Source organism: Centroberyx affinis, unplaced genomic scaffold (assembly GCF_046629955.1).
Source record: "Centroberyx affinis isolate AG114_WGS23_722 - 3 ecotype Tasmania unplaced genomic scaffold, CSIRO-AGI_Caff_v1 ptg000422l_1, whole genome shotgun sequence".
Taxonomy (NCBI): domain Eukaryota; kingdom Metazoa; phylum Chordata; class Actinopteri; order Beryciformes; family Berycidae; genus Centroberyx; species Centroberyx affinis.
The window spans coordinates 37,881-62,381 of NW_027279087.1; the positions used below are offsets into that span (position 1 = coordinate 37,881).

A 24,501-nucleotide genomic window follows, 5' to 3' on the forward strand; every position below is an offset into this window, starting at 1 on the left:
TCAGCTGAGTGTCTGTAGGTTCTGGAAAGCTGTGGAGAAAAGAGCACTTATATACAGAAACAACAAGGAAACACACATGAATTTTAAATAATTATCTACTAGATAGTGATAACAGTTTGCTTCTAAAGAAATTTCAACGATTTTTTTGATGTCATTGTTTTGAAGTTTTATCTCTTTAGCTACTTTATTGCAGTATGAGGATAAACTGATTTCCAGAGAACTTACTTATCATTCTGCAGAACTCTCTCACACCTCCTGATCAGATCAGTTCATGAGTCTTTTATAATATTCAGCGTAAGATTATGGGGAAGCATCTGTCTTGTATCTGATTCTGTTCTGTCGAACATATGTTGCTGACTTGCTTTCTCAACAACAGGAGCCGATGTTTAGTTTAATAATAAACTTTTATTTTAACTTTCATCTTTACATCTCCTTTTTGTTTTTCTGCTATTTTGCACTTTTATTTCATTTCATGTATGCAGCTGTAACTTCATTTTTGATAACAACTGTGTGTTGAAGAAGGCTAAAAGTTCATTTAGCAGTTTCAGGGAAAAAATCCTGAAATCGACGGATTGATATTTTCAGTAATAAAAAGAAATGCATGCACTACTACTACTAAACACTAATACTATTTTCTAAGCAAAGATTGGGCAATTCTGTTTTATTGGCTTATTATGAAAAGAAAAATTGTCCAATCAGCCATTCACATAAGCCTTTATTGGCAGCCTGTTAATGTGTCAAAGGCTTATAGTCACTGATATCAAAAGGACTAATGTTAATAATAACTACATGAGCTACAGCCAAGGGATATAAAACATGATGCTTATGCTAAAGTAAAATACTCTGAACTGTGAACTGTGATGGATGAATCTTGGTGAGTGATTAACAGGAAACATTGAGCATTTCCATAGTGTGAGTGGAGACTGAATGCCTCTAATGAATAAATAGATCCAGATCAAAGTGATACAAGCATTGTTGTGATACATTTTTTTATTGACATTTTAGTATGAAACAGAGGTGTAAACAGCAACACAGCTGGCCTGCACATGTTGATATTGGTTTACAGTATGTCTCAATTAAATCTCCACATAGCACACATTAGTTTCAGGATCGGTTATAAGGTCTGATATCGCTTATTGTAGGTTTAAAAGTTCATTGGTTGATAAAAGCTAAACCATTTGGCCAATCAAGTATCTTTATGCGACTTTTATGGAGGATGGTGGCAAGATTGTCCACACCAAGTTTCATGTGAATCAGATGAATGGCTTAGGAGGAGTGATTTATAAAAAACTCAAAATAACGGAAAATCCAATATGGCGGACATTGAAAGTGATACATGGGTTGGACTCAGCACCTTCCAAAGAATCTTGGGACACAGGAATTTTCTCAACAACAAACAGTTAAGAAGTTATTGGCCAAGTTGCTTGTTATAGCACCACCATGCAGCCAATTGATTTGTTTGTTGCCTGAGTAGTGGGGGGCCATAGGAGGCCACCAAATAATGTTTGCTGTACGATTTATGGTTTCTGAGCTGTAGACACTTTTAATGGAGAAAAAGAAAGTAAATAATTCCAGCAAATACAATAGGGTTCCAGCACTTACGGTGCTTGGACTGATGGAGTGGTGCTGATATGAAGCTTCATCCTGCAAAGAATAGAGTTCTGGGGAAACACTGAAATTTTGGCATGGAAAGAGTTGAACCCTAATATGCACCTTAGTTATACCAAGATGCCCCAGACATCAGCTATCAAATGTTTCCAAGTAATGATTGAAGTGTTGCGGGAATGTGTTTCAATAAAAATGTTATAATTACAGAATATAAAGAGCATAGTTTTTTTTTCAGAGTGTAGTGCAAAATAGCACTGCTCCTTTAGACTTAACTGAACATCAAGAACCACAACAATACTTCAATTTCTTAACTGATTCAACATCTTTATTGGTCAGCTATACAAAAAAATGACAAAAGTATCAACATTTGCTGTTCCCATTCCTCATTCTTGGTCCCAGTGGCTGTTTGGGCGAGTTTAATAGTCCAGCCTTTTGGCACACACAAAAGGTAACTGACTTTCACAACTCCAATCATTCCAGAGGTATTGGTCTGTAAATTACAAAAGAGACAGTTCAGATGAAAACAAAAATATGTTACTCTATATGTTAGAGAAGTGTGCTTGTGACAGGGAGGTTCAGGTTGAAGGAAAAATGACTCTACCTCCACAGTTAATCTCAACACAGTGTTCTGTGTTTCCATAGTTGGTGGGCTCTCCGCTGGCCCAGAGCTTATAGTCAAACCTGGAACCGTCGCTCCAGAACCACACGAAGTTCTGTTAACAGAGAAATTGAATCACTTGTTATTGTTGGTAACTTGTACAAAGATGTAGCTGTTGAAATTGCCTGATGTATTTTGCATAGCGCACTGTAAATTTGTTGTATCACACCTCAACCTGCTCCAAGAGACACCATCTATATCTACATCCACTTGCCTGGCCAGTGTGTTTTATTTGAATGCATCTGCAGAATAAATGTTGTGGGAAAGGACTACGTGGACCAAGGTCAATTTACTTTCAATTCATTCCATTCAGGAAGGGGATTTTCTCAAGAATTTAAAAAAAAATTGACATTTCTTAAATATTATTCTATTCAGTCTGTGGTGAGAATGAAGGCTCTATCATTGGTATGTGAACAGCACTTTTGATTTTCATTTTGGATGGAGGGAATTTAAGTGTGTTATCCCCAATTAGTCTCAGTGTAAGTAAGCGGGACAGAGGTTGAGGAGTCTTCATCTTTGTTTGAATTTATATATTTGTCAGACAACTCAAAGATTGAAACCAATCGCTACCAATCTGAGACTAAACTTCAAGAGCTAAGGGGTCAGATCTGAATTTACACCCCTGGGTGAATTTACATCCCTGGGTGTATTTGCATGACACAAGATGGTTAAATACATTTGAACACTTAACACTTTTGCTGCAAAAATCTTTTTTTGCCATACAGATATGTTTAACAAAAAGAAAACACACTTGACTGGATTGATCTGGGTAAACTGATGAGTATGCTACCTTTACGGCATCAGTGCCACCAATCCAGGTCCGGGAGAAACTACCAGTGCTCCACCTCACCATCTCCTGGATGAATTGATACTCCCCAAAGCTGTGGATGGAGGCAAGGTTGGCACCAAAGTTCAAACAATGTTGCTGTAAAAGAAGAGAGAAACCGCTCTTAATGCAGAAAGACACAGTATGGCCTCATCAAGTGTCTACACTTCCAAAACTTTGAATGCAAGCTTCTGTAACAAAGAAATATTGCACATATTTCTTGAGTGTCTGTAATGCATTTCATGGTGACAGCATCAGCTGTAAAGTTGGCAGTTCAGAGGAAGGCAACAGTCAGTCAAGCAGATATCTGATAGTGAGATTCAATATCTTTAAATATAATCATTTTAATGCCAATGTTTCGTTCTAAATTTTATTCTTATCAGGGTGGTAGTTACCACTAACTATCACTGGACTCACAAAATATCACTTTTGAGGATGAAATAATCCTTATTTATTGAGGTAATATTAGATAAGGAAATATTGAGGTTGCAGTTAAAGTGGATGAATAGCATTTTGGAATGAAACCCTATGTGTAGCATGGTGGAGTACCAGGCCTTACCTCTGCCTCTGTCCAGGTCCTTGGGAAGCTCTGGAAGACGAAGCATCGGGATCCATATGAAGACCATCCTGACGGACAGCGGTTCCTGATCTCCACACCGTTACCCAGCTTCTCTGCTCCTGCCACCTCTTCCTCCAGTCAATGGAAAAATATTATACTAAAATGCTTTTGTGAAACTTGGCCTTGATCTCAAATGCAACCACAATAGCATAATGCAAACAAATCCTGGTAGCGCTGTAGCATAGTATTTAGTTGATCATCTTCAGTTTTCAATATCCATTGAGCAGATTGGTACATATATAGGTTCAGGGGCACTTTAGCAGTGTTGTGCACTATCTGTACAGGGAATTGAATCAGCATCTCAACCATACAGAAGGACAAGAACTTCAGTTGATTTTTTTTGGGGTCAGATGAAGTCTCACATTTTACTGTTTTAACATTGCATCTGCAATAGAGCAGAAAATCATATTTGTAGCCCTTTGTGCTTTCAACAATGCTGCTTAAAACAGAAGAATCTGTGTCACAAAGGACTGAATATTGAATGTGGTATGGTTAGTACATGGAAAGTGTTCAAACCTCTTCACTGAAGTAATAAAAATAAGTAAAACGGAAGCCTCATGGGAGATTAAAAGCCTTCCAGTGGCTGAAGGAGTGTAAATATACAGTATTACTAATAATAACATGAGGAAAGACTGTACCATGAGCTGCAGAGACGACCTTATCCAGAGGGGGGTGCTGCTCTGCTCTGGTCTCCACCTGGGGCTCTAAGGTAAGAGAAGATGAGTGTTAGCAGAAATAGAAGCAACAACACCATTAGCAATCATCAGTATCACTCTGAGTCTGGTTTTGTTGTGTCCTTGATTTCATCATGTGTGAATAAGCATAAAAACTATGAGATCCTGACTGCAGTGTTAAACGGGTTGAGAGTCTAAAAAGGGGAGATAGGCTCTGTGTGTTGGTGAGTCTCACCTGTTGCACCGCTCAGAGCAAAGAGAGCGCAGAGAAGAAAAATGGTCAGCATTGTTTACAGTGGTGAACTGGACTCCTGCAATGAAAATCAAAGAATCATAAAATCATTTTTAAAAAAAACAATATATCAGAGAATCAACTCTTGTGTGTACTTGTGTGTGAAAGTAGCAGACTGGATATGCAGTTATACAAACACACACTCCAATGAAAAAGTCCCCTATTAAGATGCATGTAACCCAAAAGTCTGACCTGCTAGAGTGAATATTTCAGCTGAGTGTCTGTAGGTTCTGGAAAGCTGTGGAGAAAAGAGCACTTATATACAGAAACAACCAGGAAACAAACATGAATTTTAAGTAATTATTTACTGGATATTGACAACAGCTTGCTTCCAGTGACTTTGTATTAATTTATTGACTGTCATTATTGTCGAAGTTTGACCTCTGTAACTGCTTTATTACAGTATGAGGATAAAGTGCTTGATTTCCCGGAAACCTCAAACTATCTCACACTACTGGACAGATCAGTACCTGAATCTTTTATATTATTCAGATTTTGTTTCTGTCTTGTACACTAAAAAATCTGACTGCATACACACTGGATTCTGTTGGCTTTAAATCTAAAACATTAGAAATTGCTGTCTCATCAACAGTAGCTGCTGTTTAGTTTGTAACAAACTTTTACTGTCACTTTCATATTTATATCAACTTTTTTGTTTTTCTGCAATTTTTTCTGCATTTTTATTTCATTTCATGTATGCAGTTGCAACTTCATTTTTTATATCAACTGGTGTGGGTTGAGAAAGCCTAGATGAAAGAGCAATAAGGTTATTTATCAATCATTTTATAAGAATTAGGTTGCATGGTGTAAATCTCTTTGAATGAAGCTCCTACTAAGTACAATTTCCATGTGGACCAATATTGATATGGTTGATATGGAGAACAGTAACAGATATACTTGAAGCTGACCTTGTACTCTGACTTCAAGATATTGTGATAATTGTTGGTGCTGCATATGAAGAGGTTCACTCCAAAATGAGATACTGCAGCCACCATTTGAAAAAAGTGACACTCTCATAAAACAATTTATAGCACAAAACGGAAACATTTTGTGGTACTTTTTAAAGATTAGTAAGTTCCTTGAGTTCTTGGTTGACATGAGAACCAATTTATAGACTGAATCCTCTATATTTTAGAGATATTGAATCATGACCTTCCAGGTAATGACTATTTTCCAAAAAAATGTTTCCTTTTCAGAACATTTCATAACAAGTAGGTGAAAGATGAAGTTAAATACAATTAGAAAAATATTGCTGCAAGGGACAATTGATGGGGTCCAAGCACAACATGACTGCAAGACATAATGCTATTATTGTGAGCTTGCAGAGACTGGTGCCCTCATGTGACCAAGTGTCTTGAGACTTGGCAGGTTTCCTTGGCAATAAGGCTGACTTAGCCACAGTGACATTCATTTTATGGGAATATACTGTAAGCACAATTTCATGCTCATTAGCACTATAATGAAATAGAATTTGGATATAAAACACTAAACATTCTGTGTTCATTCTCCAACTATTTATCATTGGAATACCTCAAGGTACAATGGAAGTGAATAACACCAATGTAAAAATATTTTATCAATTAAAAAGTATGAAAGAGTTTCTTTAATTGTAGCAGGCCCAGGCTATTGCTGGCAAACAAATTACATCACAATGAGCAACTTTACGATATTCTGACAGTTGAATCTGAGACAGGTTACCTACTCACTCATCCTCTTAATCAAAGAGCTCTACTCAACTAAACACTGTCAGTCAGCAGATAGGTTACATGCTTTCCTGAAGAAAAATGACCTGCCCTGTCTTTCTTCAGAAGGGCACTGTCAGTAGGGGCACTGATCTGCACTTCAAGAAGTAAAAAATCCAGGAATAAGATATTCCCTGAAATATATTAAGTTTTGTGTTTTTATTGTCCCTTTTTTAGTAGAAATGATGAACACTACTATTCGTATGGGCTTGTTCAGGAGAGGCGTTAATACTGCTATCAATTCCCTTTTGTTGAAAATGGACAAATATCCTAAATAAAATTCTAAAGTTATCGCCCTTGTGATTTATCAATGCCGATATCAAGTTGTTTGCCAGTGAACTTTCAGCACGCCTTGAAGTTTACATCCTTAAGTTGACTCATATTGACCAAACAGGGTTTAGAAAGGCTATCTGTCTTCAGACAATATGCATACACTTTTCCACATAATAGACAGGTAAAACACCTTCGGCAGTTTTGTCAAAAAGCCTTTGACTGCCTCGAGTGGTCATATTTGTTGTCAGTTTTGAAACACATGGGTTTTGGTACTGCTTTTATTAACATGATAAAAAACAATTTATGCTGTCATTATAACAGGAAGTACATTATTGAGCCCTATCAGAATTATAAGAGGCATGCAGCAAGGTTGCCCTCTGTCTTCTTTTCTTTTTATTTTGTCCATGGAGCCGCTTGCTTCAATTAGATTATTCAATAACATTACTCCAATAACATAAATATCTACTGAGCTCTATTTCTTTGTATGCAGATGATACTCTGCTCTACCTGGATAATATATTTCCCCCTCTTCCTGCCACACACCTTCAAAAGAATCTAGGGACAAAATAATTGTCTTTCTACAACAAACGGTTCACAAGTTATTGGCCAAAACATCAAATTCAAATTCAAATTACTTTATTTTCCGTGAGGAACTTTGTTTGTGCAGTGTACAGACAAGACAAATAGGACAATCACGCAATAGTGCCACGGTGCAGTAGTGCTAGTGTCTGAGTAGGCATGTGTGAGGGCACAAGTTGTTCAGTCAGTTAGTTTCCCTGCAGGGGGCAGATGGGTAGAGGAGAGGGTGGGAGTTAAGTATGTGGATGGACGTAGGCACAAAACTAGATGTGGCCCTTCAGGTCCTGAGGGACAGGGACCTATATCGGTTGCTTTTTATAGCGCCACCTTCTGGCCAATATGCATGGGCCACCTTGCCTGAGTAGCGGAGGACTATAACAGCCCACCTACAAAATATGATTGCTTTAGGACTTATGGTTTCTGAGCTGCAGACATTTTTATCCAACCCGTTCTCATTCCCAATTCGTCCTATGTTGACTCTTTGTCAAATCCCTTGACGTCGCTATAATGACGCTAAAGGTACCCTTTTGCGTCTGTATAGGACACACCAGGCGTTCCATAGACTCCATGGTAAAACCTCTCGCGGCAGTATTGGACGCCTACAGCTTTCTCTCCTAGACCACGGAACACACAGTCTGGCCTACATTTTCTGCCCAAATAAGGCATTCTGGTTTGCTGAATTTCTTTGCTTGAGCTCTTTGGTGCTAATATTACTTAAAAAAAAAAAAGGTTAATATGGTTGTAGATCAATTTCGAGGCCAAATGAAAAAAAAATCGCTTGCATTTACCATTTGATGTCACCTGCTAGATAAATAAATACATTTGTATAGCACTTTCTAACGACTGTACCGTTACATCTACTTTACAATAAACGCAATTTAAATAGAAGAACGCAGCCGGGAGTTCTGTTTCTAAACATTGCATAATCCGTTTCGTCATTGAACATACCTCTTTCTGCCCATGAAACACAGCTGATGAAATCGCGGCAAAATAGCACCAACAAACGTATATTTTTGTAATTTTTTTTGATTATATCCTCTTGGGAATTATATCCTAATGGGAAGCAGGAGAATTTCAGAAAATATTGCATTTCAACCCAACTCAGTGCCGCCTGCCATCAGTAACCCCACTCCCATGAAAGTACAGCTCAATAGCTTTCTAGAGAAGTTGATCCCATGTCTGTAGCCCCTTGTGTTGCTGCATAATAAGCCTTCAAAGTGGCCCGGGGTCAGAGTTCAAAGGGCAATATTGCAGTACAGGAACCACCCTTGTTCTTCATATTGACATATGTTACTCTCCAGGTCAAGGCCTTTCCAAAAATGTCTTTAATTTTGTCCTACAACAAAGTTAAATTTTCACTTCTGTGCAGCTCCAGCCTCTTTCAGGCGTAGTTTCTGAGACCCTTTGCTTAACTCAACACCCATAGTAGCAAAAGAATAAAGACCTGATGTGTGTTAACTGTATTCCCCTGTGAAAATTCTGAAATCATTCTGTCATCATCTACTCACCGTCATGCCAGTTGAAACACAGGTGAAGTTTGTCCATATAACACACAGGGAGGTTGCCAGCACAACTCCATAGCAGCCTTCTCCAAAACAACTGAAGTCAGTGGGGACCAATTCTTCAGAGTTCCAAAAAGACCTATATTTACACCGTAATTCAGTGCAAATCTTAACTACAGCTGATTGATGTGCAACAAATAATGTTGTATAGGTCTTTCTATTCACAGTGTGATTGTTTGGCTGTTTTTGTTTTGGAACTCTAAAGAACAGGTCCCCATTGACTTCAGTTGTTTTGGAGAAGGCTGCTATGAAGTTGTACTGGCAACCTCCCTGGATGTTATATGGACTAACAGATTGTGTGTTTAATTTGGCATGAGGGTGAGTAGATGATGACAGAATTTTCATTTTTTGGTGAACTATTCCTTTAACTGAAGTTGTCAACAGTCTATTGATAGTAATTTAAGAAAGAATACTTCACAATCAACTTACAGGTAGTTGATGTAAATTACAGTTTGGTGAGCATTTGTTAAGAGTCAACTGAAAATACCTAGTTGATCTCGTTGACAGTCACCTGATACACTGTTGAATATCTACTGATACACTGTTGAGAGTCAGCAGTGGACTATCAAAATAAAGTGATACCCTCTGTTTGGGAATAAAAACTACCCACCCATTGGAATTGAAAGAACAGGTATATATTGATGGGCACATTTCTTCCCAGTCAGGTGGAAACCTTGTATCTTCAAATTGTCAGCTTTTCAGAAATTAAGGAAAACAGCTTTGTTTTCAGCTTGACCATCAAGCATTATTGAGTTTATCCTAACAATTTTATGAGACCAAATGTGGTAAAATGTTCTCAGCCCATAGAAGGCTGTGAAATGCTTCAACTGAGGTGAAAACATGAAACTTATAAAATCATAAAATAGGAGTTACAAGGTTTTCAAATGGTAACAGCAATATGTTACTGAATATAGTTATGGTTATAGTAGTAATAGTTAAACAATAAATACAACAAATGGACAAATTACTTTATATTCATTACTGCTGCAATGACTCAATGTCTGGGGATTGCTAAAAAAAAAAAAAAAAATAATGTATTTTATCTTCTAGTTATGTATTAGACAAACAATGATCCAACTGATGGCTGAGATAAACAAAACTTTCACTTTCTGTTGACCATGCTGATTAAAAAACCTAAGATGTTACAGTGTGAATTGATTGCCAGGGTTATTTTGATGTGGGGAAATAACATGAATGAATGTAACTTTTAATCAATACTGCTGAACTGAGTTGAATATTTCTCTCATCCATCAAAGATGGAGGCTGAACGATATAATCAAAAATATAATCATATTTTTACAAAGCTATCCTAAATTCCAGTCCTTGTTTTTTCCAGCTGATGTCATGGAGAGTTAGACGATCAGCTTTTTGGAACAGAGGAAATGCAGCTTTTGCAGACAGTTCAGGTTATTCCAGCAGTATTGGTCTGATAGTGACAAAATATATTTGATATGAATAAAAGTGATGCCATTTGAATTGATATGTTGTGTTTCTTTTACAATATATTTTTTTGGGCTGCAGTACTACATTATTCACAACTCAAATATTGATATTAATACGTTTATAAATGGTTATGACATAGCAGTAAGTTTGGATTTGGCAGAATAGATCTGCTTTTATGGCTCGCTGCTGCACATGCATTAGACCAGGGAGAACATAACCCCCAAAACAGCAGACCTAAGCCACCAAAACATGTGTGCTGCAGTTATGTGTCGTTTCCTCAGAATAGAGAGTAAAGCGACCAATATGGAACAGTGGAACCTGCAGTTATGAGTGCCTGGGCCAGCTTGGCCAAGTGGCTTATTTATCTACTGACCAAACTATCTGTGTGCCTGGGCATGTGGGCAAGTGGATACTTATTGAAATCTGAATATGGAGAATTATCCTACATAATGTCAGTCTTAAATGGAAGTGTCCTTAAGCAGTCCATAAACATACCCCACATGTCCTCAAAGTCTGTAATCCTTCAAAAACAAAAATACCCCATTTTTTTTCTTACAAGTTCTGAAATTACAATTGACTGGAAAAATACCTTATAGACACAATTTACAACACATATAGATTAACTGAAATTACACGAGATACGCATTGTAAAACATTTTTCCAAAAATCTTTGATGATTGGACATTCCCATAAACAATGATATAAAGAACCCTTGTTCTGATTGCATTTAGTACATTCATATGGAAAGTTTGGATCAAAATAATATAATACTGAGGGTGTAATGTAAGTCCTCATTAGCCATTTATATTGGAGGAGTTAAAATCTTGTGTTAATAGTCAGAATTTGGGATTTGAGACAAATGTCCTTCCAATCTAGTATTTCTTCAACTATATCACATGCAAGTCTTTTATCCTCAGATGATTCCTGGGAATTTTAAGTAACAAAGAATAAAGTATGGACAAGGGATGGACTCCCTTGCCAAACCGTCCCAGGGAGTTCTCCTGTGAATTTGCAATGAAACACTGTATCTGCAAATTATTGAAAAAATGTGCCTGAGGAATATCATATTTTAACTGTAGTTCCTCAAATGTATAGTGTCTCATCTTTATTTAAATCTGCGACCTTGTTAAAGCCCCTCTCCACCCATTTTTTCAATCCCAGGTCATGAGTGCCCGGTTTAAATTAAGTATTTCCCAATTTTGGCAAAAAGCAAGAGAAATTAGATGTAGTATTTTCGTGTTTCATACCAAACCATAATATTATTACTCACAAATGGTTTGTGTGTTTCTTTTTTCAAACTGTTTAATTCCTTGGAATATAAATATAAATTTAGTGGTAATTATGATGTTGTATTTGGTCAATTTTAAACAACAGGGTATTGGTCAGCTCTGAGAACCGGAACATCAAGTTCAATGTCTTTATTGTCCCAAAGGGAAATTAGTTATGCAGTCAGGTAAACACAAGGGTAAAAATGACATGGAACACACAGTGTAGATAAAAACCAAATACACAAAAAAAGGGTGGAGGACTATGTGGTACAGCTTGAAATAGATATAGAAATTTAGGTTAATCTTAATTATATTGATATGTCCTAGGGAGGCTTTTCCACTTATTAACTGATTTAAATGTGTTAGTAATAATTGGTCATAATTTACAGAAACTAAGTTATGTATATCAGGAGTGATATAAACCCCTAAATATTTGAATCCTGATGGGGAATTACAAAATGTAGATGATATAGATGATTTAGTATTATCAACTTTATACCTTGAAGATTCACCATACGTCCTAATGAGGTCTGATAGATTTGGAATTGACTGTGCCAGATTAGATATAAAAAGCACCACATCATCTGTGTATAAAGCTATTCTGCTCTTGTATCCTTCTATTGCCCTAGATGCCCCAGACTATCAGCTGTCACATGATTACAAGTAATGATTGAAATAGCAGTCAGTGTTAAAGTGTTTCAATAAAAACTATATTAATTGATGAATGGTATGTAGAATGCTACAGAAAAATAGCATAACTGCTCAGTCCACAGAGAGTCCTCCTTTAGACTTAACTGAAGATCAAGAACCACAATAATACTTTCTTTACTGCTTCAATTTTTTTAATGGTCAGGTATACAAACAAATGACAAAAGTATCATCATTTGTTGTTTTCACTCTTCATTCTTGGTTCCAGTGGCTGTTTGGGTGAGTTTAACAGTTCAGCCTTTGGGCACACACAAAGGGTAACTGAGTTCCACATGGTGAATCATTCCAATGGCTCTCCGCTGTAAATTACAAAAGAGACAGTTTTTAAATCAGATGAAACCAAAAACATGTTGTGACTCGCAGGGTTCGTACAAAGTCTTGAAAGTTTGGAAAATGCTTAATTTTAACAGTTATGTTTTCAAGGTTAGGAATATGCTTGAATTCGAATATACTCCTTGAAAAATGCTTGATTTTCAACATAATCTGGTGTTTCATCTACACAATCACACCAAAAATCGTTTAATATTTGAAATGAAACGATCCCGTCGTCATATTTGTTTGTTGTCTCCTGGTGTCTCACACAAGATGCGGAGCGGACTCGATTGACTGACATGGGCTCCGAAATGAAAAGGGGGTGTTTTTCCGTTCCGTTCCGCTCCGCTCCGCGTCATGAGGAGCGGAGCGGCCTTTGATGTTGACCTTTGATGTTGTGCGTGCATGCACATTGAAGGTAGCTAGCTAACTATTGTACCTGCTCATCAGCTACTAGAGAACAGGTGGATTTTGTCATCGCTTTAGCAACATACCAGGCTGTCATTTTAATGACAACTGGCTGCCTAACGAAAAATATAAAAAAATGGCTTCAGAGAGGAGCCACAGAAAGGAGATTGACCTGTATACGATGGGGGAGTCGGCACTCGTCATTCATAGCTAGATAACTCCTCTGTTGATCCCTTACTCTGGAAATTAGCAAGCATTAAATAATCATGATCAAAACATACAATCAAAGTTAATATGTACAGCTGGTAAAATAAACAAAGTGACAAAATACATTGATTGCTCTGGGTATAAAGGAATACTGTAAACTATATTTTTCGCAATTGCATTTATAGTAACAATTTAGGTGTGATGATAAAGGCTTCGAGAGTTTGGAAATTTTTGATTTAGGTACCTTGAAAGTGCTTGAAAAGTGCTTGAATTTTACTCTTAAAAAGCTGTATGAACCCTGTAGATGTTACAGAAGCGTGTTTGTGACAGGGAGGTTTAGGTTGAAGGGATTTTTGAAAAGTTACTCTACCTCCACAGTTCATCTCAATACAGTGTTCATTATTTCCATAGTTGCTGGGCTCTCCCCTGGCCCAGAGGTGATAGTCAAACCTTGAACCATCACTCCAGAACCACAAGAAGTTCTGTTAACAGAGAAATTCAATCACTTGTTATTGTTGGTTACTTGCACAAAGTTGTAGCTGCTGAAATTGTCTCATGTATTTTGCGAATGAAGGGAATTTAAGAGTATTATCCCTAATTCTGCTGTTATTTGTGTCATGGAAACTCTGCTGCCTGTCTTCATGTTTGTTTGAATTAATATATTTGTCAGACAACTCAAAGACTGAAACGATCCTAAATGAGACTAAACTTCAAGAGCTGAAGGGTCAGATCTGAATTTATACAGAGTATGAGATCCGTGGGTGTATTTGCATGACACCAGATGGATAAATATTGTACATTTGAACACTTCACACTTTAACATGAGCCTTGTGCTGCCAGAATCTTTTTGCCATACACTTGTCTGACAGAAAGAAAACAAGCTCAGCAGTAGACTGGATTAGGGCTGCAACTAACATTTATTTTCATTGTCGATTAATCTGTCGATTATTTTCTCAATTAATCGATTAGTTGCTTGGTCTATAAAATGTCAGAAAATGGTGAAAAATGTCAATCAGTGTTTCCCAAAGCCCAAGATGACGTCCTCAAATGTCTTGTTTTGTCCACAGCCCAAAGATATTCAGTTTACTGTTATAGAGGAGTAAAGAAACCAGAAAATATTCACATTTAAGAAGCTGGAATCAGAGAATTTTGACTTACTTTTCTTAAAAAATTACTCAAACCGATTAATCGATTATCAAAATAGTTGGCAATTAATTTAATAGTTGACAACTAATCGATTAATCGTTGCAGCTCTAGACTGGATTGACCTGGATAGTTTGCTACCTGAGCTGTGTCAGAGCCACCGATCCAGGTTCGGGGGAAACCACCAGTGTTCCTCCTCACGAGCTCCTGGATGTAATAGTACTCCTCAGGGCTGTGGATGGAGGCAAGGTTGGCACCAGAGTGCAAACAATAGCGCTGCAAAAGAAGAGAGAAACCGCTCTTAATGCAGACAGACAGTTTGGCCTCATCAAGAGTCTGCACGTCCAAAAATTTTAGTGCAAAATTTCTGCAAATGAAATATTGCACATATTTCTTCAGTGGCTGTAATGCATTTCATGTTGACAGCATCAGCTGTAAAGTTGGCAGTTCAGGGGAAGGCAACTGTCAGTCATGCAGATATCCAATATTTTGTGCTGATATTCAATATCTTTAAATTTAACAATTTTAATGCCAAAAAAATCTGTTTCCTTCTGCATTTTATTGTTGTCAGAGTGGTAGTCACTGTACTCACAAAATATCACTTTTGAGGATGAAATAATCCTTATTTATATTTATTTCCTTTATTTATTGAGGTAATATTAGGTAAGGAAATATTAGCATTTTGGAATGAAACCCTTCATGTAGCATGGCGGAGCATCAGGCCCTACCTCTGCCTCTGTCCAGGTCTTTGGGCTCCTCCTGAAGATGAAGCATCAGGATCCATATTGGGACCAGCCTGATGGACATTGGCTCCTGCTCTCCACTCATTAGAGGAGGAGGACCGATTAACTGATGATCACAGCCTAGCTTCCCTAAATGTATCTTAACATTAAGGTTAGATTTTGCTCTAGTCAAAACCAATGGCATATAGTGCTAAATGCTTTTGGGAAACTGGGCCCTAGTCTCAAATGTACAGTTAACTTCAGAAATATTGACACCCTTCATGAAATTGAGCAAAACTGGCTGTAAAAAAAATTGTAAATACAATCAGTCATTTTTGTCGGCTGAAACATATGGGGGAGCCGTATATTTTCATTTTAACACAATCATTTTAGCAACAAAGCTGTTTTATTGATCAAGTCGAGCAAAGCTCTCAGGTCACATGTGGTGGTAATTAAACACCTTTGGAGCAATCTCTAGTGTGTGGACTCTATCTTATAATAATTGACTGTCCTTCTGTCCAGCACCTAGGTTTAGTTTGGATGTGCGTGCTTCCTTGCATCTTTTGTCTATTGTTTATTTTATACAATCCATTTTCATGAAGGATGACAATAATTCTGAAGGTGACTGTAGCTATGTTTTTTTTTTGTTTTACAAGTACAGATACAACCACACTAAAATTCTACAAACAATGTGTAGCATTATATCATAGTATTTAGTTGATGGTAGTCAGTTTTCAATATCCATTGAGCAGATTGGTACATATACAGTATATGGGTTCATTGGCACTTCAGCAGTATTGTGCACTATCCCTACAGGGACTTGAACCAGAATCTCTTTACCATAAGGCAGCCTTCCTAACCATCATACCAGCCTCCTGCTTACATTATTTTAAAGAGACATTTTATTACCATTTGTGATATTTTCAGATCTCAGATTATACAGCTGAGTCCAAACAACCAAAGATAAGGACAAGAACTTTTTGTATTTGAGTGTTTTTGGATCAGATGAATTCAAGTCACCGTCAAAGCTATTCATTCTTACCTAGAGACATGTTCTGCTCTGCAGCAGCCATCTTCTCCATTGTATCTGCAACAGAAGACAAGTAGACGAGCAGTTAACCATCAACAAAAACTACTTCTTTTAATTCCTCTATCCTTAATTTTTCTACCCTTCTCACATTTTACTGAAAATCATATTTCTAGCCCTTTGTGCCACAGGTGGCTAGAAATATTACTGTTTAACAGAATCATTTCATCACGTTTGAATATGCATAAAAACTATGAGAACCTGACTGCAGTTTAAACAAACAGGTTGAGAGTCTAAAAGGGGGAGATAGGCTCTGAGTGTTGGTGAGTCTCACCTGTTGCACCGCTCAGAGCTAACAGAGCGCAGAGAAGAAAAATGGTCAGCATTGTTCACAGTGGTGAACTGGACTCCTGCAATGAAAATCAAAGAATCAGAATCATTTAAAAAAAAAATATATATATATATATCAGAGAATCAACTCCTTGTGAGTAAAAGTAGCAGACTGGATATGCAGTTATCTAAACACAAGCTCCAATGAAAAACTCCCCTATTAAGATGCATGTAACCCAAAAGTCTCACCTGCTAGAGTGAATATGTGGTGGAAAGCTGTGGAGAAAAAGGCACTTATATACTGAAACAACAAGGAAACACACATGTATTTTAAATAATTGTTTACTGGATATTGATAAGATCTCAATTGATTTATTGACTGTCATTATTGTGGACATTTGATCTCTGTAACTGCTCTATTGCAGTATGAGGATCTCTCTAATCTGATCTCTCTCTGCCAAACTGTCTCCACTACTGATCAGATCAGACCAGGAATCTTTTATCCTAGTCAGATTTTGTGGAGGTTTCTGTTTTGTACACTAAAAGATCTGATTCTGTTCTGTTGAAGATATGTTGCATACACACTGGATTGTTTTGGCATAAATCTACAACACCAGAAGTTGCTGTGTCACCAACAGGAGCTGCTGTTTAATTTTACAAGAAACCTTTACTGTAACTTTCATCTTTACATCTCCCTTTTTGTTTTTCTGCTATTTTGTATTTTTGTGTAAGCACTTGCAACTTCATTTTTGATACCAACTTGTGTGTGTTGAGAAAGAGTGGAAAAAAGAGTGGAACCAATTTAGGGCACTGTCATTGATGCCAACCTACAGTTCAAGGCAGTTTAGAAGGACTGAGTTGTCGACTGTGTCAAAGGCGGCACTGAGATTAAGACAAACTAATATTTATATGTATTTCTCCAGTGTCAGCTGATAGGAGAAGATCATTTTTGACCTTGACACGAGCACTCTAAAACCAGACTGAAATTCCTCAAAGAGGTTATTATGATTCATAAAAGATAATAGTTGGATAGAAACTACCTTCTCTAAGAGCTGAGATAGAAAGGGTAATTTGGAAATAGGTCTATAATTGCTAAAAACAAGGGGGTGCTGTAGTAAATTACTGTTGTAAGGAAACACAGGGACAATTGTGTTTTATTATAAATACATTATAATTTATATATAAAATATGATTTATTATAATTATAACAACTATAATCATAATAAATATAGATATAAAACATGATGCTAGTGCTCAAGTGAAATACTATAGAAGCTGTGGAGCATGAATCTTTGTGTACCAAAATGGTACAAGCATATTAATACTGAAATATGGACTGAAACTAAACAATAAGGTTTTTAGGGAGGTTGATAGGGTTGTTGATCAATAGCCTACCAATGACTGGCGCTGAGATTTTTGCCTTTCAAAACTCAGGATTTGGCCAGTACCTTGTTTGGGAACACTTTATTTTGATACTCCACAGTTGACAACAACATGTCAGTTGACTATGAACATCGATAGTTATGCATGGTAACTCTAGTTCTATGATCACAGGCGGGGCCCTCTAACGGGGCTCTAACGCTAAACCGCTCATATACTGGCCTCAGCACACTGAATCGAACGGCCCAGTGCTCAGCGAAGCCTGTGTGAAATGGAACAAGATTTGTCATTCAAAGGATAGCCCACAGAAGGCTGTGAAATCCTTCAACTGAAGTGAAAACATGAAAATTATAAGATCAGCAGTAATATGTTACTGAATAGTTAAACAACAAATATTTGCACCTCTGGGCAAATTACTTTCTATTCATTACTGTTGCAATGACTCAATTTCTCTTTGGGAATTCATTAAAAAAAGAAGATAGATACACTAGCTGATGTGGGAATCAGCTAGTGTAAAGAGTCAAGTCAGATGTAAAGGTTAAAATAAAGCATAACACGGTTCACTATATTTCCCTTTGTTTTGTTTGACATATACTTAAGTATAACCATGCTTAGTCTATGCTTCATGTAATCAAATCATAATATTCATTTAATCAAAATAATCATTGTAATCATGTTTAATACTCATTGTAATCAAATTTAACAAGTGTGAAACGTGATTAATCTTAATGTGTATGCATTATGGTCAAAGGTAGTATTTTGTTATGAGTGCTGTCCCTTTAAGGTTAGGAATGATGTAGTACAGTAGTAGGCTGACACAGAAACCCTGTAATATGATACAGAAGGGCAGTCGTTGGCCAACATTTTTTTACTCATTTTGTATTTTCAACCTTTATATACCATAATCATTATATTTGGTTATACAACTAGAAGGAAAACCTTTTGAGTTGTGAGTATATTCTTTTACTTTGTTTAATAAACCAGCACACATATTGATTTAAAACCCAGACACTGGTATCACTTGATGTTGTGTGATTTATCAGCCACTCTGCTTGACATACAGTAGTTTAAGGTCACGGTGGTGTCAGGCGTATTTCCTCTCGAGGGTTCACCAGAATACTCAAACTCTGACGTATTTATGCCTTCAGAGGGTGCCGGACTGACTTTAGAGGTTTAGTCCATATTTGCATCTAATTTGCGAAATCTGGGGGGCTGAGAGCGCCACTCGAAGTGCTTAAGCATATACTTGATCTATGTAATGAGGTATGCAACTTTTGGGCACTGCCCGCCGGGCGAGTTAAAACAACCCCTCTGAATTTAACTTTCTTCTCCATGAATTTGACCATTCATTGCAGTTTATATCAGACCCAGAGTTTTGAAATGTGAATGTGAGATGAAATATGGGGACAGTTCATTGATGCTGCATTTGAGATTCTCTCCCTCCATCTATTTCTATTTCTATTCTTATGTTGTGTTTCAGACAGAATATTAGGCAAGGCAAGGCAAGGCAAGGCAGCTTTATTTGTATAGCACATTTCATACACTGGGGCAATTCAAAGTGCTTTACAGGGTGATAAAAATACAGTAAAGGTAAAAGATTTACAATTAAAAAGTGCAAAAATACAGACAAGAGATACAAAAGATAAAAGACTTAAAAGTAAACTAGTGCAGTTCAAATCAAATGAGATAGAAAGATGAAAGAACACAACAAATACAACAAATACTCCCACTTTTAGATGCACATTGTGAGTGAACCCATATGTTTTTCTGTAATTTTCTTTTCCCCTGTCCTTCCTGATTCTACTCTTGATCTGATATTTACGTCAGATCTCACGGCCTAAGGCAGACGAGAATCATAGATTCTCCTCTTGGTCAAAAACCTCACCATCCAGAGATGGATGAGAATCACACAGGGTAAAGCTCTGTCCCCCCCACATATAGTGTTCACTCATGCGCAAGTAAGCATTACCTGGACAAGACGAATGAAAATTCGTACTTGCCCGTGTCAGCTCTGTTGGGATCCTGAACAGAAAGTGTTAAAATTAAGGTTATTTAAAAGCTGAGCTGAAAAGATACGTTTTTAGCCATTACAGGGTAGAGTAGGCAATGTAAAATAAGAAAGTTTTTAGCTTTGACTTAAAAGCGGTCAGAGTCGGGGCCTGTCTAATATCATCTGGGAGGTTATTCCAGGTCTGTGTTGCATGATAACAAAACGCTGCTTCACCGTGTTTTGTTCTAACTCTTGGGACAGCCAGTAGGCCAGCCCCAGATGTCCTAAGGTTCCTAGAAGGTTCATATGGCACAAGCATGTCAGAGATGTATTTGGGCCCAGAGCCACAGAGTGATTTGTAGACAAGCAGCAAGATTTTGAAATCAATTCTCTGAGTGACTGGTAGCCAGTGTAAGGATTTTAGAACTGGTGTAATGTGGTCGTATTTCTTAGTTTTCGTCAGGACCCTGGCAGCGGCGTTCTGAATAAGAGTTGCCGAAGAGCTTTTTTTGAAAGCCCTGTGAACAGACCATTGCAGTACTCCAATCTACTGGAAATAAAGGCGTGGGTAAGCCTTTCTAGGTCTTGTTTGGACATTAGTCCTCTGACTCTTGCAATATTTTTTAGATGGTAGTAAGCTGACGAAGTTACCGATTTGATGTGGCTATTGAAATTTAAATCTGAGTCCAGGATAACGCCAAGATTTCTGGCTTGACTCTTAGTTATGAGGGACAGGGAGTCAAGGTGAGAGCAGACATTCTGTCTTTCTTTCTGTGCTCCAAAGACAATTATCTCGGTCTTATCTCCGTTTAGTTGGAGAAAATTTTGCCGCATCCAGTCATTGATTTGTTCGACGCAGTGACACAGAGTTTCAACAGGTCCATAGTCACCTGGTGAAAGTGATATGTAGATTTGCGTGTCATCTGCATAATTATGGTAGGCTACTTTATTATTTTGTAGGATTTGGCCTAACGGAAGCATATAGAGATTGAACAGGAGAGGTCCCAGAATGGACCCCTGTGGAACCCCACAGGTCATGGCCATCTGCTCAGACACACAGTTTCCAATGGAGACAAAGTACTTTCTGTCATGAAGATATGACTTGAACCACTTAAGACAAGACAAGATCAACTATTGAACAGTGCCACGTTTCTTTTTCATAAGACCATCTCTATATGATTTCTGTTTTACCAGATAATACACGGTGGAAAGTGACGGGCAAGATGCAAAAGAGACAGACAGCAAATTTTATGAACAGAATTTGAATCTTTAACATCAACCGATATATTGGTTTAAAAATCAGATATCGTCCAGTCAGTGTGTCCCACTGCCGATGCCCGTCAGCCAGTCTACAAAGAATCCCCGTTTAGACTTAACTGAAGATCAAGAACCACAACAAAACTTCTTTACTGCTTTACTGCTTTAACATCTATACTGGTCAGCTATACAAACTAATAACAAAAGTAGCACCATTTGCTGTTCTCACTCCTCATTCTTTGTTCCAGTGGCTGTTTGGGTGAGTTTAATAGTCCAGCCTTCTGGCACACACAAAAGGTAACTGAGTTTCACAAGTCCAATCGTTCCAGCGGTCCTGGTCTGTAAATTACAAAAGAGATAGTTTTTAGAACAGATTAAACAAAAAAAAAGTGATGTAACTTGTGTCTGCATCTGTTGATGTTAGAAAAGTGTGCTTGTGACAGAGAGGTTCAGGTTGAAGGGATTTGGGAAAAGTTACTCTACCTCCATAGTTCATCTCAACACAGTGTTCTGTGTTTCCATAGTTGTTGGGCTCTTCGCTGGCCCAGAGCCGATAGTCAAACCTGGACCCGTCGCTCCAGAACCACGAGAAGTTCTGTTAACAGAGAATTTGAATCTCTTATTATTTTTGGTAACTTGCACAAAGTTGTAGCTGTTGAAATTGCCTGATGTATTTTGCATAATGCACTGTAAATTTGCTGTATCACACCTCAACCTGCTCTAAGAGACACCATCTATATCTACATCCACTTGACTGGCCAGTGTGTTTTATTTGAATGCATCTGCAGAATAAATGTTGTGGGAAAGGATCTTGAGGTGCAGAGAATGAAGGCTCTATCATTGGTTGGGATTTTAAGTGTGTTATCCCCAATTCTGCTGTCATTTGAATTCATATATTTGTCAGACAACTCAAAGACTGAAACTATCCTAAATGAGCGCTACCACTCTGAGACTAAACTTCAAGAGCTGAGGGGTCAGATCTGAATTTACACAGAGCATGAGGCCCCTGGGTTTGCATGACGCCAGATGGATAAATACATCTTACCACTTTAGCCTGAGGCTTCTGCTGCCAAATTTTTTTTTTGCCATACAGATGTTTTTGACGGAAAGGAAACACGCTTGACTGGATTTATCTGGGTAAACTGATGAGTATGCTACCTTAACAGCATCATTGCCACCGATCCAGGTTCGAGACATGCTACCGCTGCTCCACCTCACCATCTCCTGGATGAATTGGTACTCTCCGAAGCTGTGGATGGAGGCAAGGTTGGCACCAAAGTTCAAACAATGTTGCTGTAAAAGAAGAGAGAAACCGCTCTTAATGCAGAAAGACACAGTTTGGCCTCATCAAGTGTCTGCACTTCCAAAACTTTGAATGCAAACTTCTGTAACAAAGAAATATTGCACATATTTCTTGAGTGGCTGTAATGCAGTTCATGGTGACAGCATCAGCTGTAAAGTTGGCAGTTCAGAGTAAGGCAACAGTCAGTCAAGCAGATATCTGGTATTTTGTGCTGATATTCAATATCTTTAAATTTAACCATTTTAATGCCAACAAATTCAGTGTTTCGCTCTAAATTTTATTCTCATCAGGGTGGTAGCTACCACTAACAATCACTGGACTCACAAATGATCACTTTTAAGGATTAAATAATCTTATAAAATATGAATACTCCTTATTTATTGAAGTAATATTAGGTAAGGAAATATTGAGGTAGCAGTAAAAGTGGATAACATTTTGGAATAAAACTTTTCATGTAGCATCAGGCCTTACCTCTGCATCTGTCCAGGTTTTTGGGTTGTTTTGGAAGACGAAGCATCTGGATCCATATTGGGACCAGCCTGACAGACAGCGACTCCTGCTCTCCACACCGTTACCCAGCTCCTCTGCTCCTGCCGCCTCCTGAGCCTGAGCCTCCTCTTCCTCCAGTCTTCCTGAAGCCAGAAGCTCCTCTGGCCTCTCCTCTGGAAGAGAAAAGTGTGGACTCATTAACTGATGATCACAGCCTGGTTTCCCTAAATGTATGTTCACATTAAGGTTAGATTTTGCTCTAGTCAAAACCAATGGAAAAATATTATCTTAGTGCTAAAATGTTATAAGGAAACTGGGCCCTGGTCTCAAATGTAGGTGGGTTTTTTTGTATTTTTTTTACAAGAATAGATTAAGAATAATGTACTACAGCCATTGTAGGCAAAAACAACATTTACTGCAGGGAGGGGGGTAATATTCTGAGGAACAACTATGAGATTAAAGGCAGAAATTTATAACAAAAAAATTTTAAGAGAAAAAAAAACGAGAAAAATCTCATATCAAATCAAATATCAAATCATAGCCAACCAACTTCATTCATTTCACTATCTGGATAAGTAAAGTTGATGCCTGTTTGTTGCACCTCCTCATGTTCAGTGGTGTCTATGATGTGGAGATGACCAAGTATTCCACTAGGTAGAGTCTTTCTTTTTTTCTCAAAAAACTTTCTGACTTTAATATCAGAAATTCTCAGTTTTAGTCCAAATATGCCGTCGTACAGCTGCAACCACAATAGCTTTGTGCAAACAAATGCTTGTAGCATTCTATCAGAGTATTTAGTTGGTGGCAGTCAGTTTTCAATATCCATTGAACAGATTGGTACATATATATGGCTTCAGGGGCACTTCACTTCAGTCTTTGAGTACTGAGAAAAGTGCTATAGAAATGTAATTTATTATTATTATTATTTATTATTATTCAGCAGTATTGTGCACTTTCCCTACAGGGAATTGAACCAGCATCTCAACCATACAGAAGGACAAGAACTTCAGTCAACTTTTTTGGGGTCGGATGAAGTCTCACATTTGACATTTTTAACATTGCATCTGCAAAAGTAACATTTTTAGCCCTTTGTGCCATAGGTGAGCTTTCGACATTGCTGTTTAAAAAAAAAGTTAAACTGAAGCCTCATGGGAGATTAAAAGCCTTCCACTGGCTGAAGGAGTGTAAATATACAGTATTACTAATAATAACATGAGGAGAGACTGTACCATGAGCTGCAGAGACGACCTTATCCAGAGGGGGGTGCTGCTCTGCTCTGGTCTCCACCTGGGGCTCTAAGGTAAGAGAAGATGAGTGTTAGCAGAAATAGCAGCAACAACACCATTAACAACAACAATAACAACAAGTAAACATATTGTCCCCCATAAATAATGCAGGCACCCCTTTGAAATTTTGACCTTTAATTATATTGTAATTTTTTGAATAAGTGCATCATTCTGAGTCTGATTTTGTTGTTTTGTTGTTGTTGTTGATTTCATCACGTTGGAATAAGCATAAAAACTATGAGAACCTGACTGCAGTTTAAACAAACAGGTTGAGAGTCTAAAAAGGGGGAGATAGGCTCTGTGTGTTGGTGAGTCTCACCTGTTGCACCGCTCAGAGCGAACAGAGCGCAGAGAAGAAAAATGGTCAGCATTGTTTACAGTGGTGAACTGGACTC

At 37.7% G+C, this 24,501-nt stretch overlaps 1 protein-coding gene across 1 annotated transcript; it reads right to left on the reverse strand.

The window, feature by feature from the left end:
- LOC139641984 (ladderlectin-like) lies at positions 1-24,477 on the reverse strand. The gene is made up of 6 exons (XM_071516667.1): positions 24,426-24,477; positions 24,050-24,115; positions 22,803-22,993; positions 3,057-3,191; positions 2,210-2,321; positions 1-29 (listed from the first exon to the last, which is right to left on the reverse strand). The coding sequence occupies exons 1-6, from the start codon at positions 24,475-24,477 to the stop codon at positions 1-3; spliced, it is 585 nt and encodes a 194-aa protein (XP_071372768.1).
- Positions 24,478-24,501: the final 24 nt, after the last annotated feature.

Excerpts from the sequence above, each read along its gene's own strand:
- LOC139641984 (XM_071516667.1), bottom strand. The coding sequence starts at position 24,477 with ATGCTGACCATTTTTCTTCTCTGCGCTCTGTTCGCTCTGAGCGGTGCA. Across the intron at positions 22,994-24,049 it reads GGTCGTCTCTGCAGCTCATG|AGGAGAGGCCAGAGGAGCTT; the intron begins GTACAGTCTCTC and ends TTTCTCTTCCAG. Across the intron at positions 3,192-22,802 it reads AAACCTGGACAGATGCAGAG|CAACATTGTTTGAACTTTGG; the intron begins GTAAGGCCTGAT and ends CTTCTTTTACAG.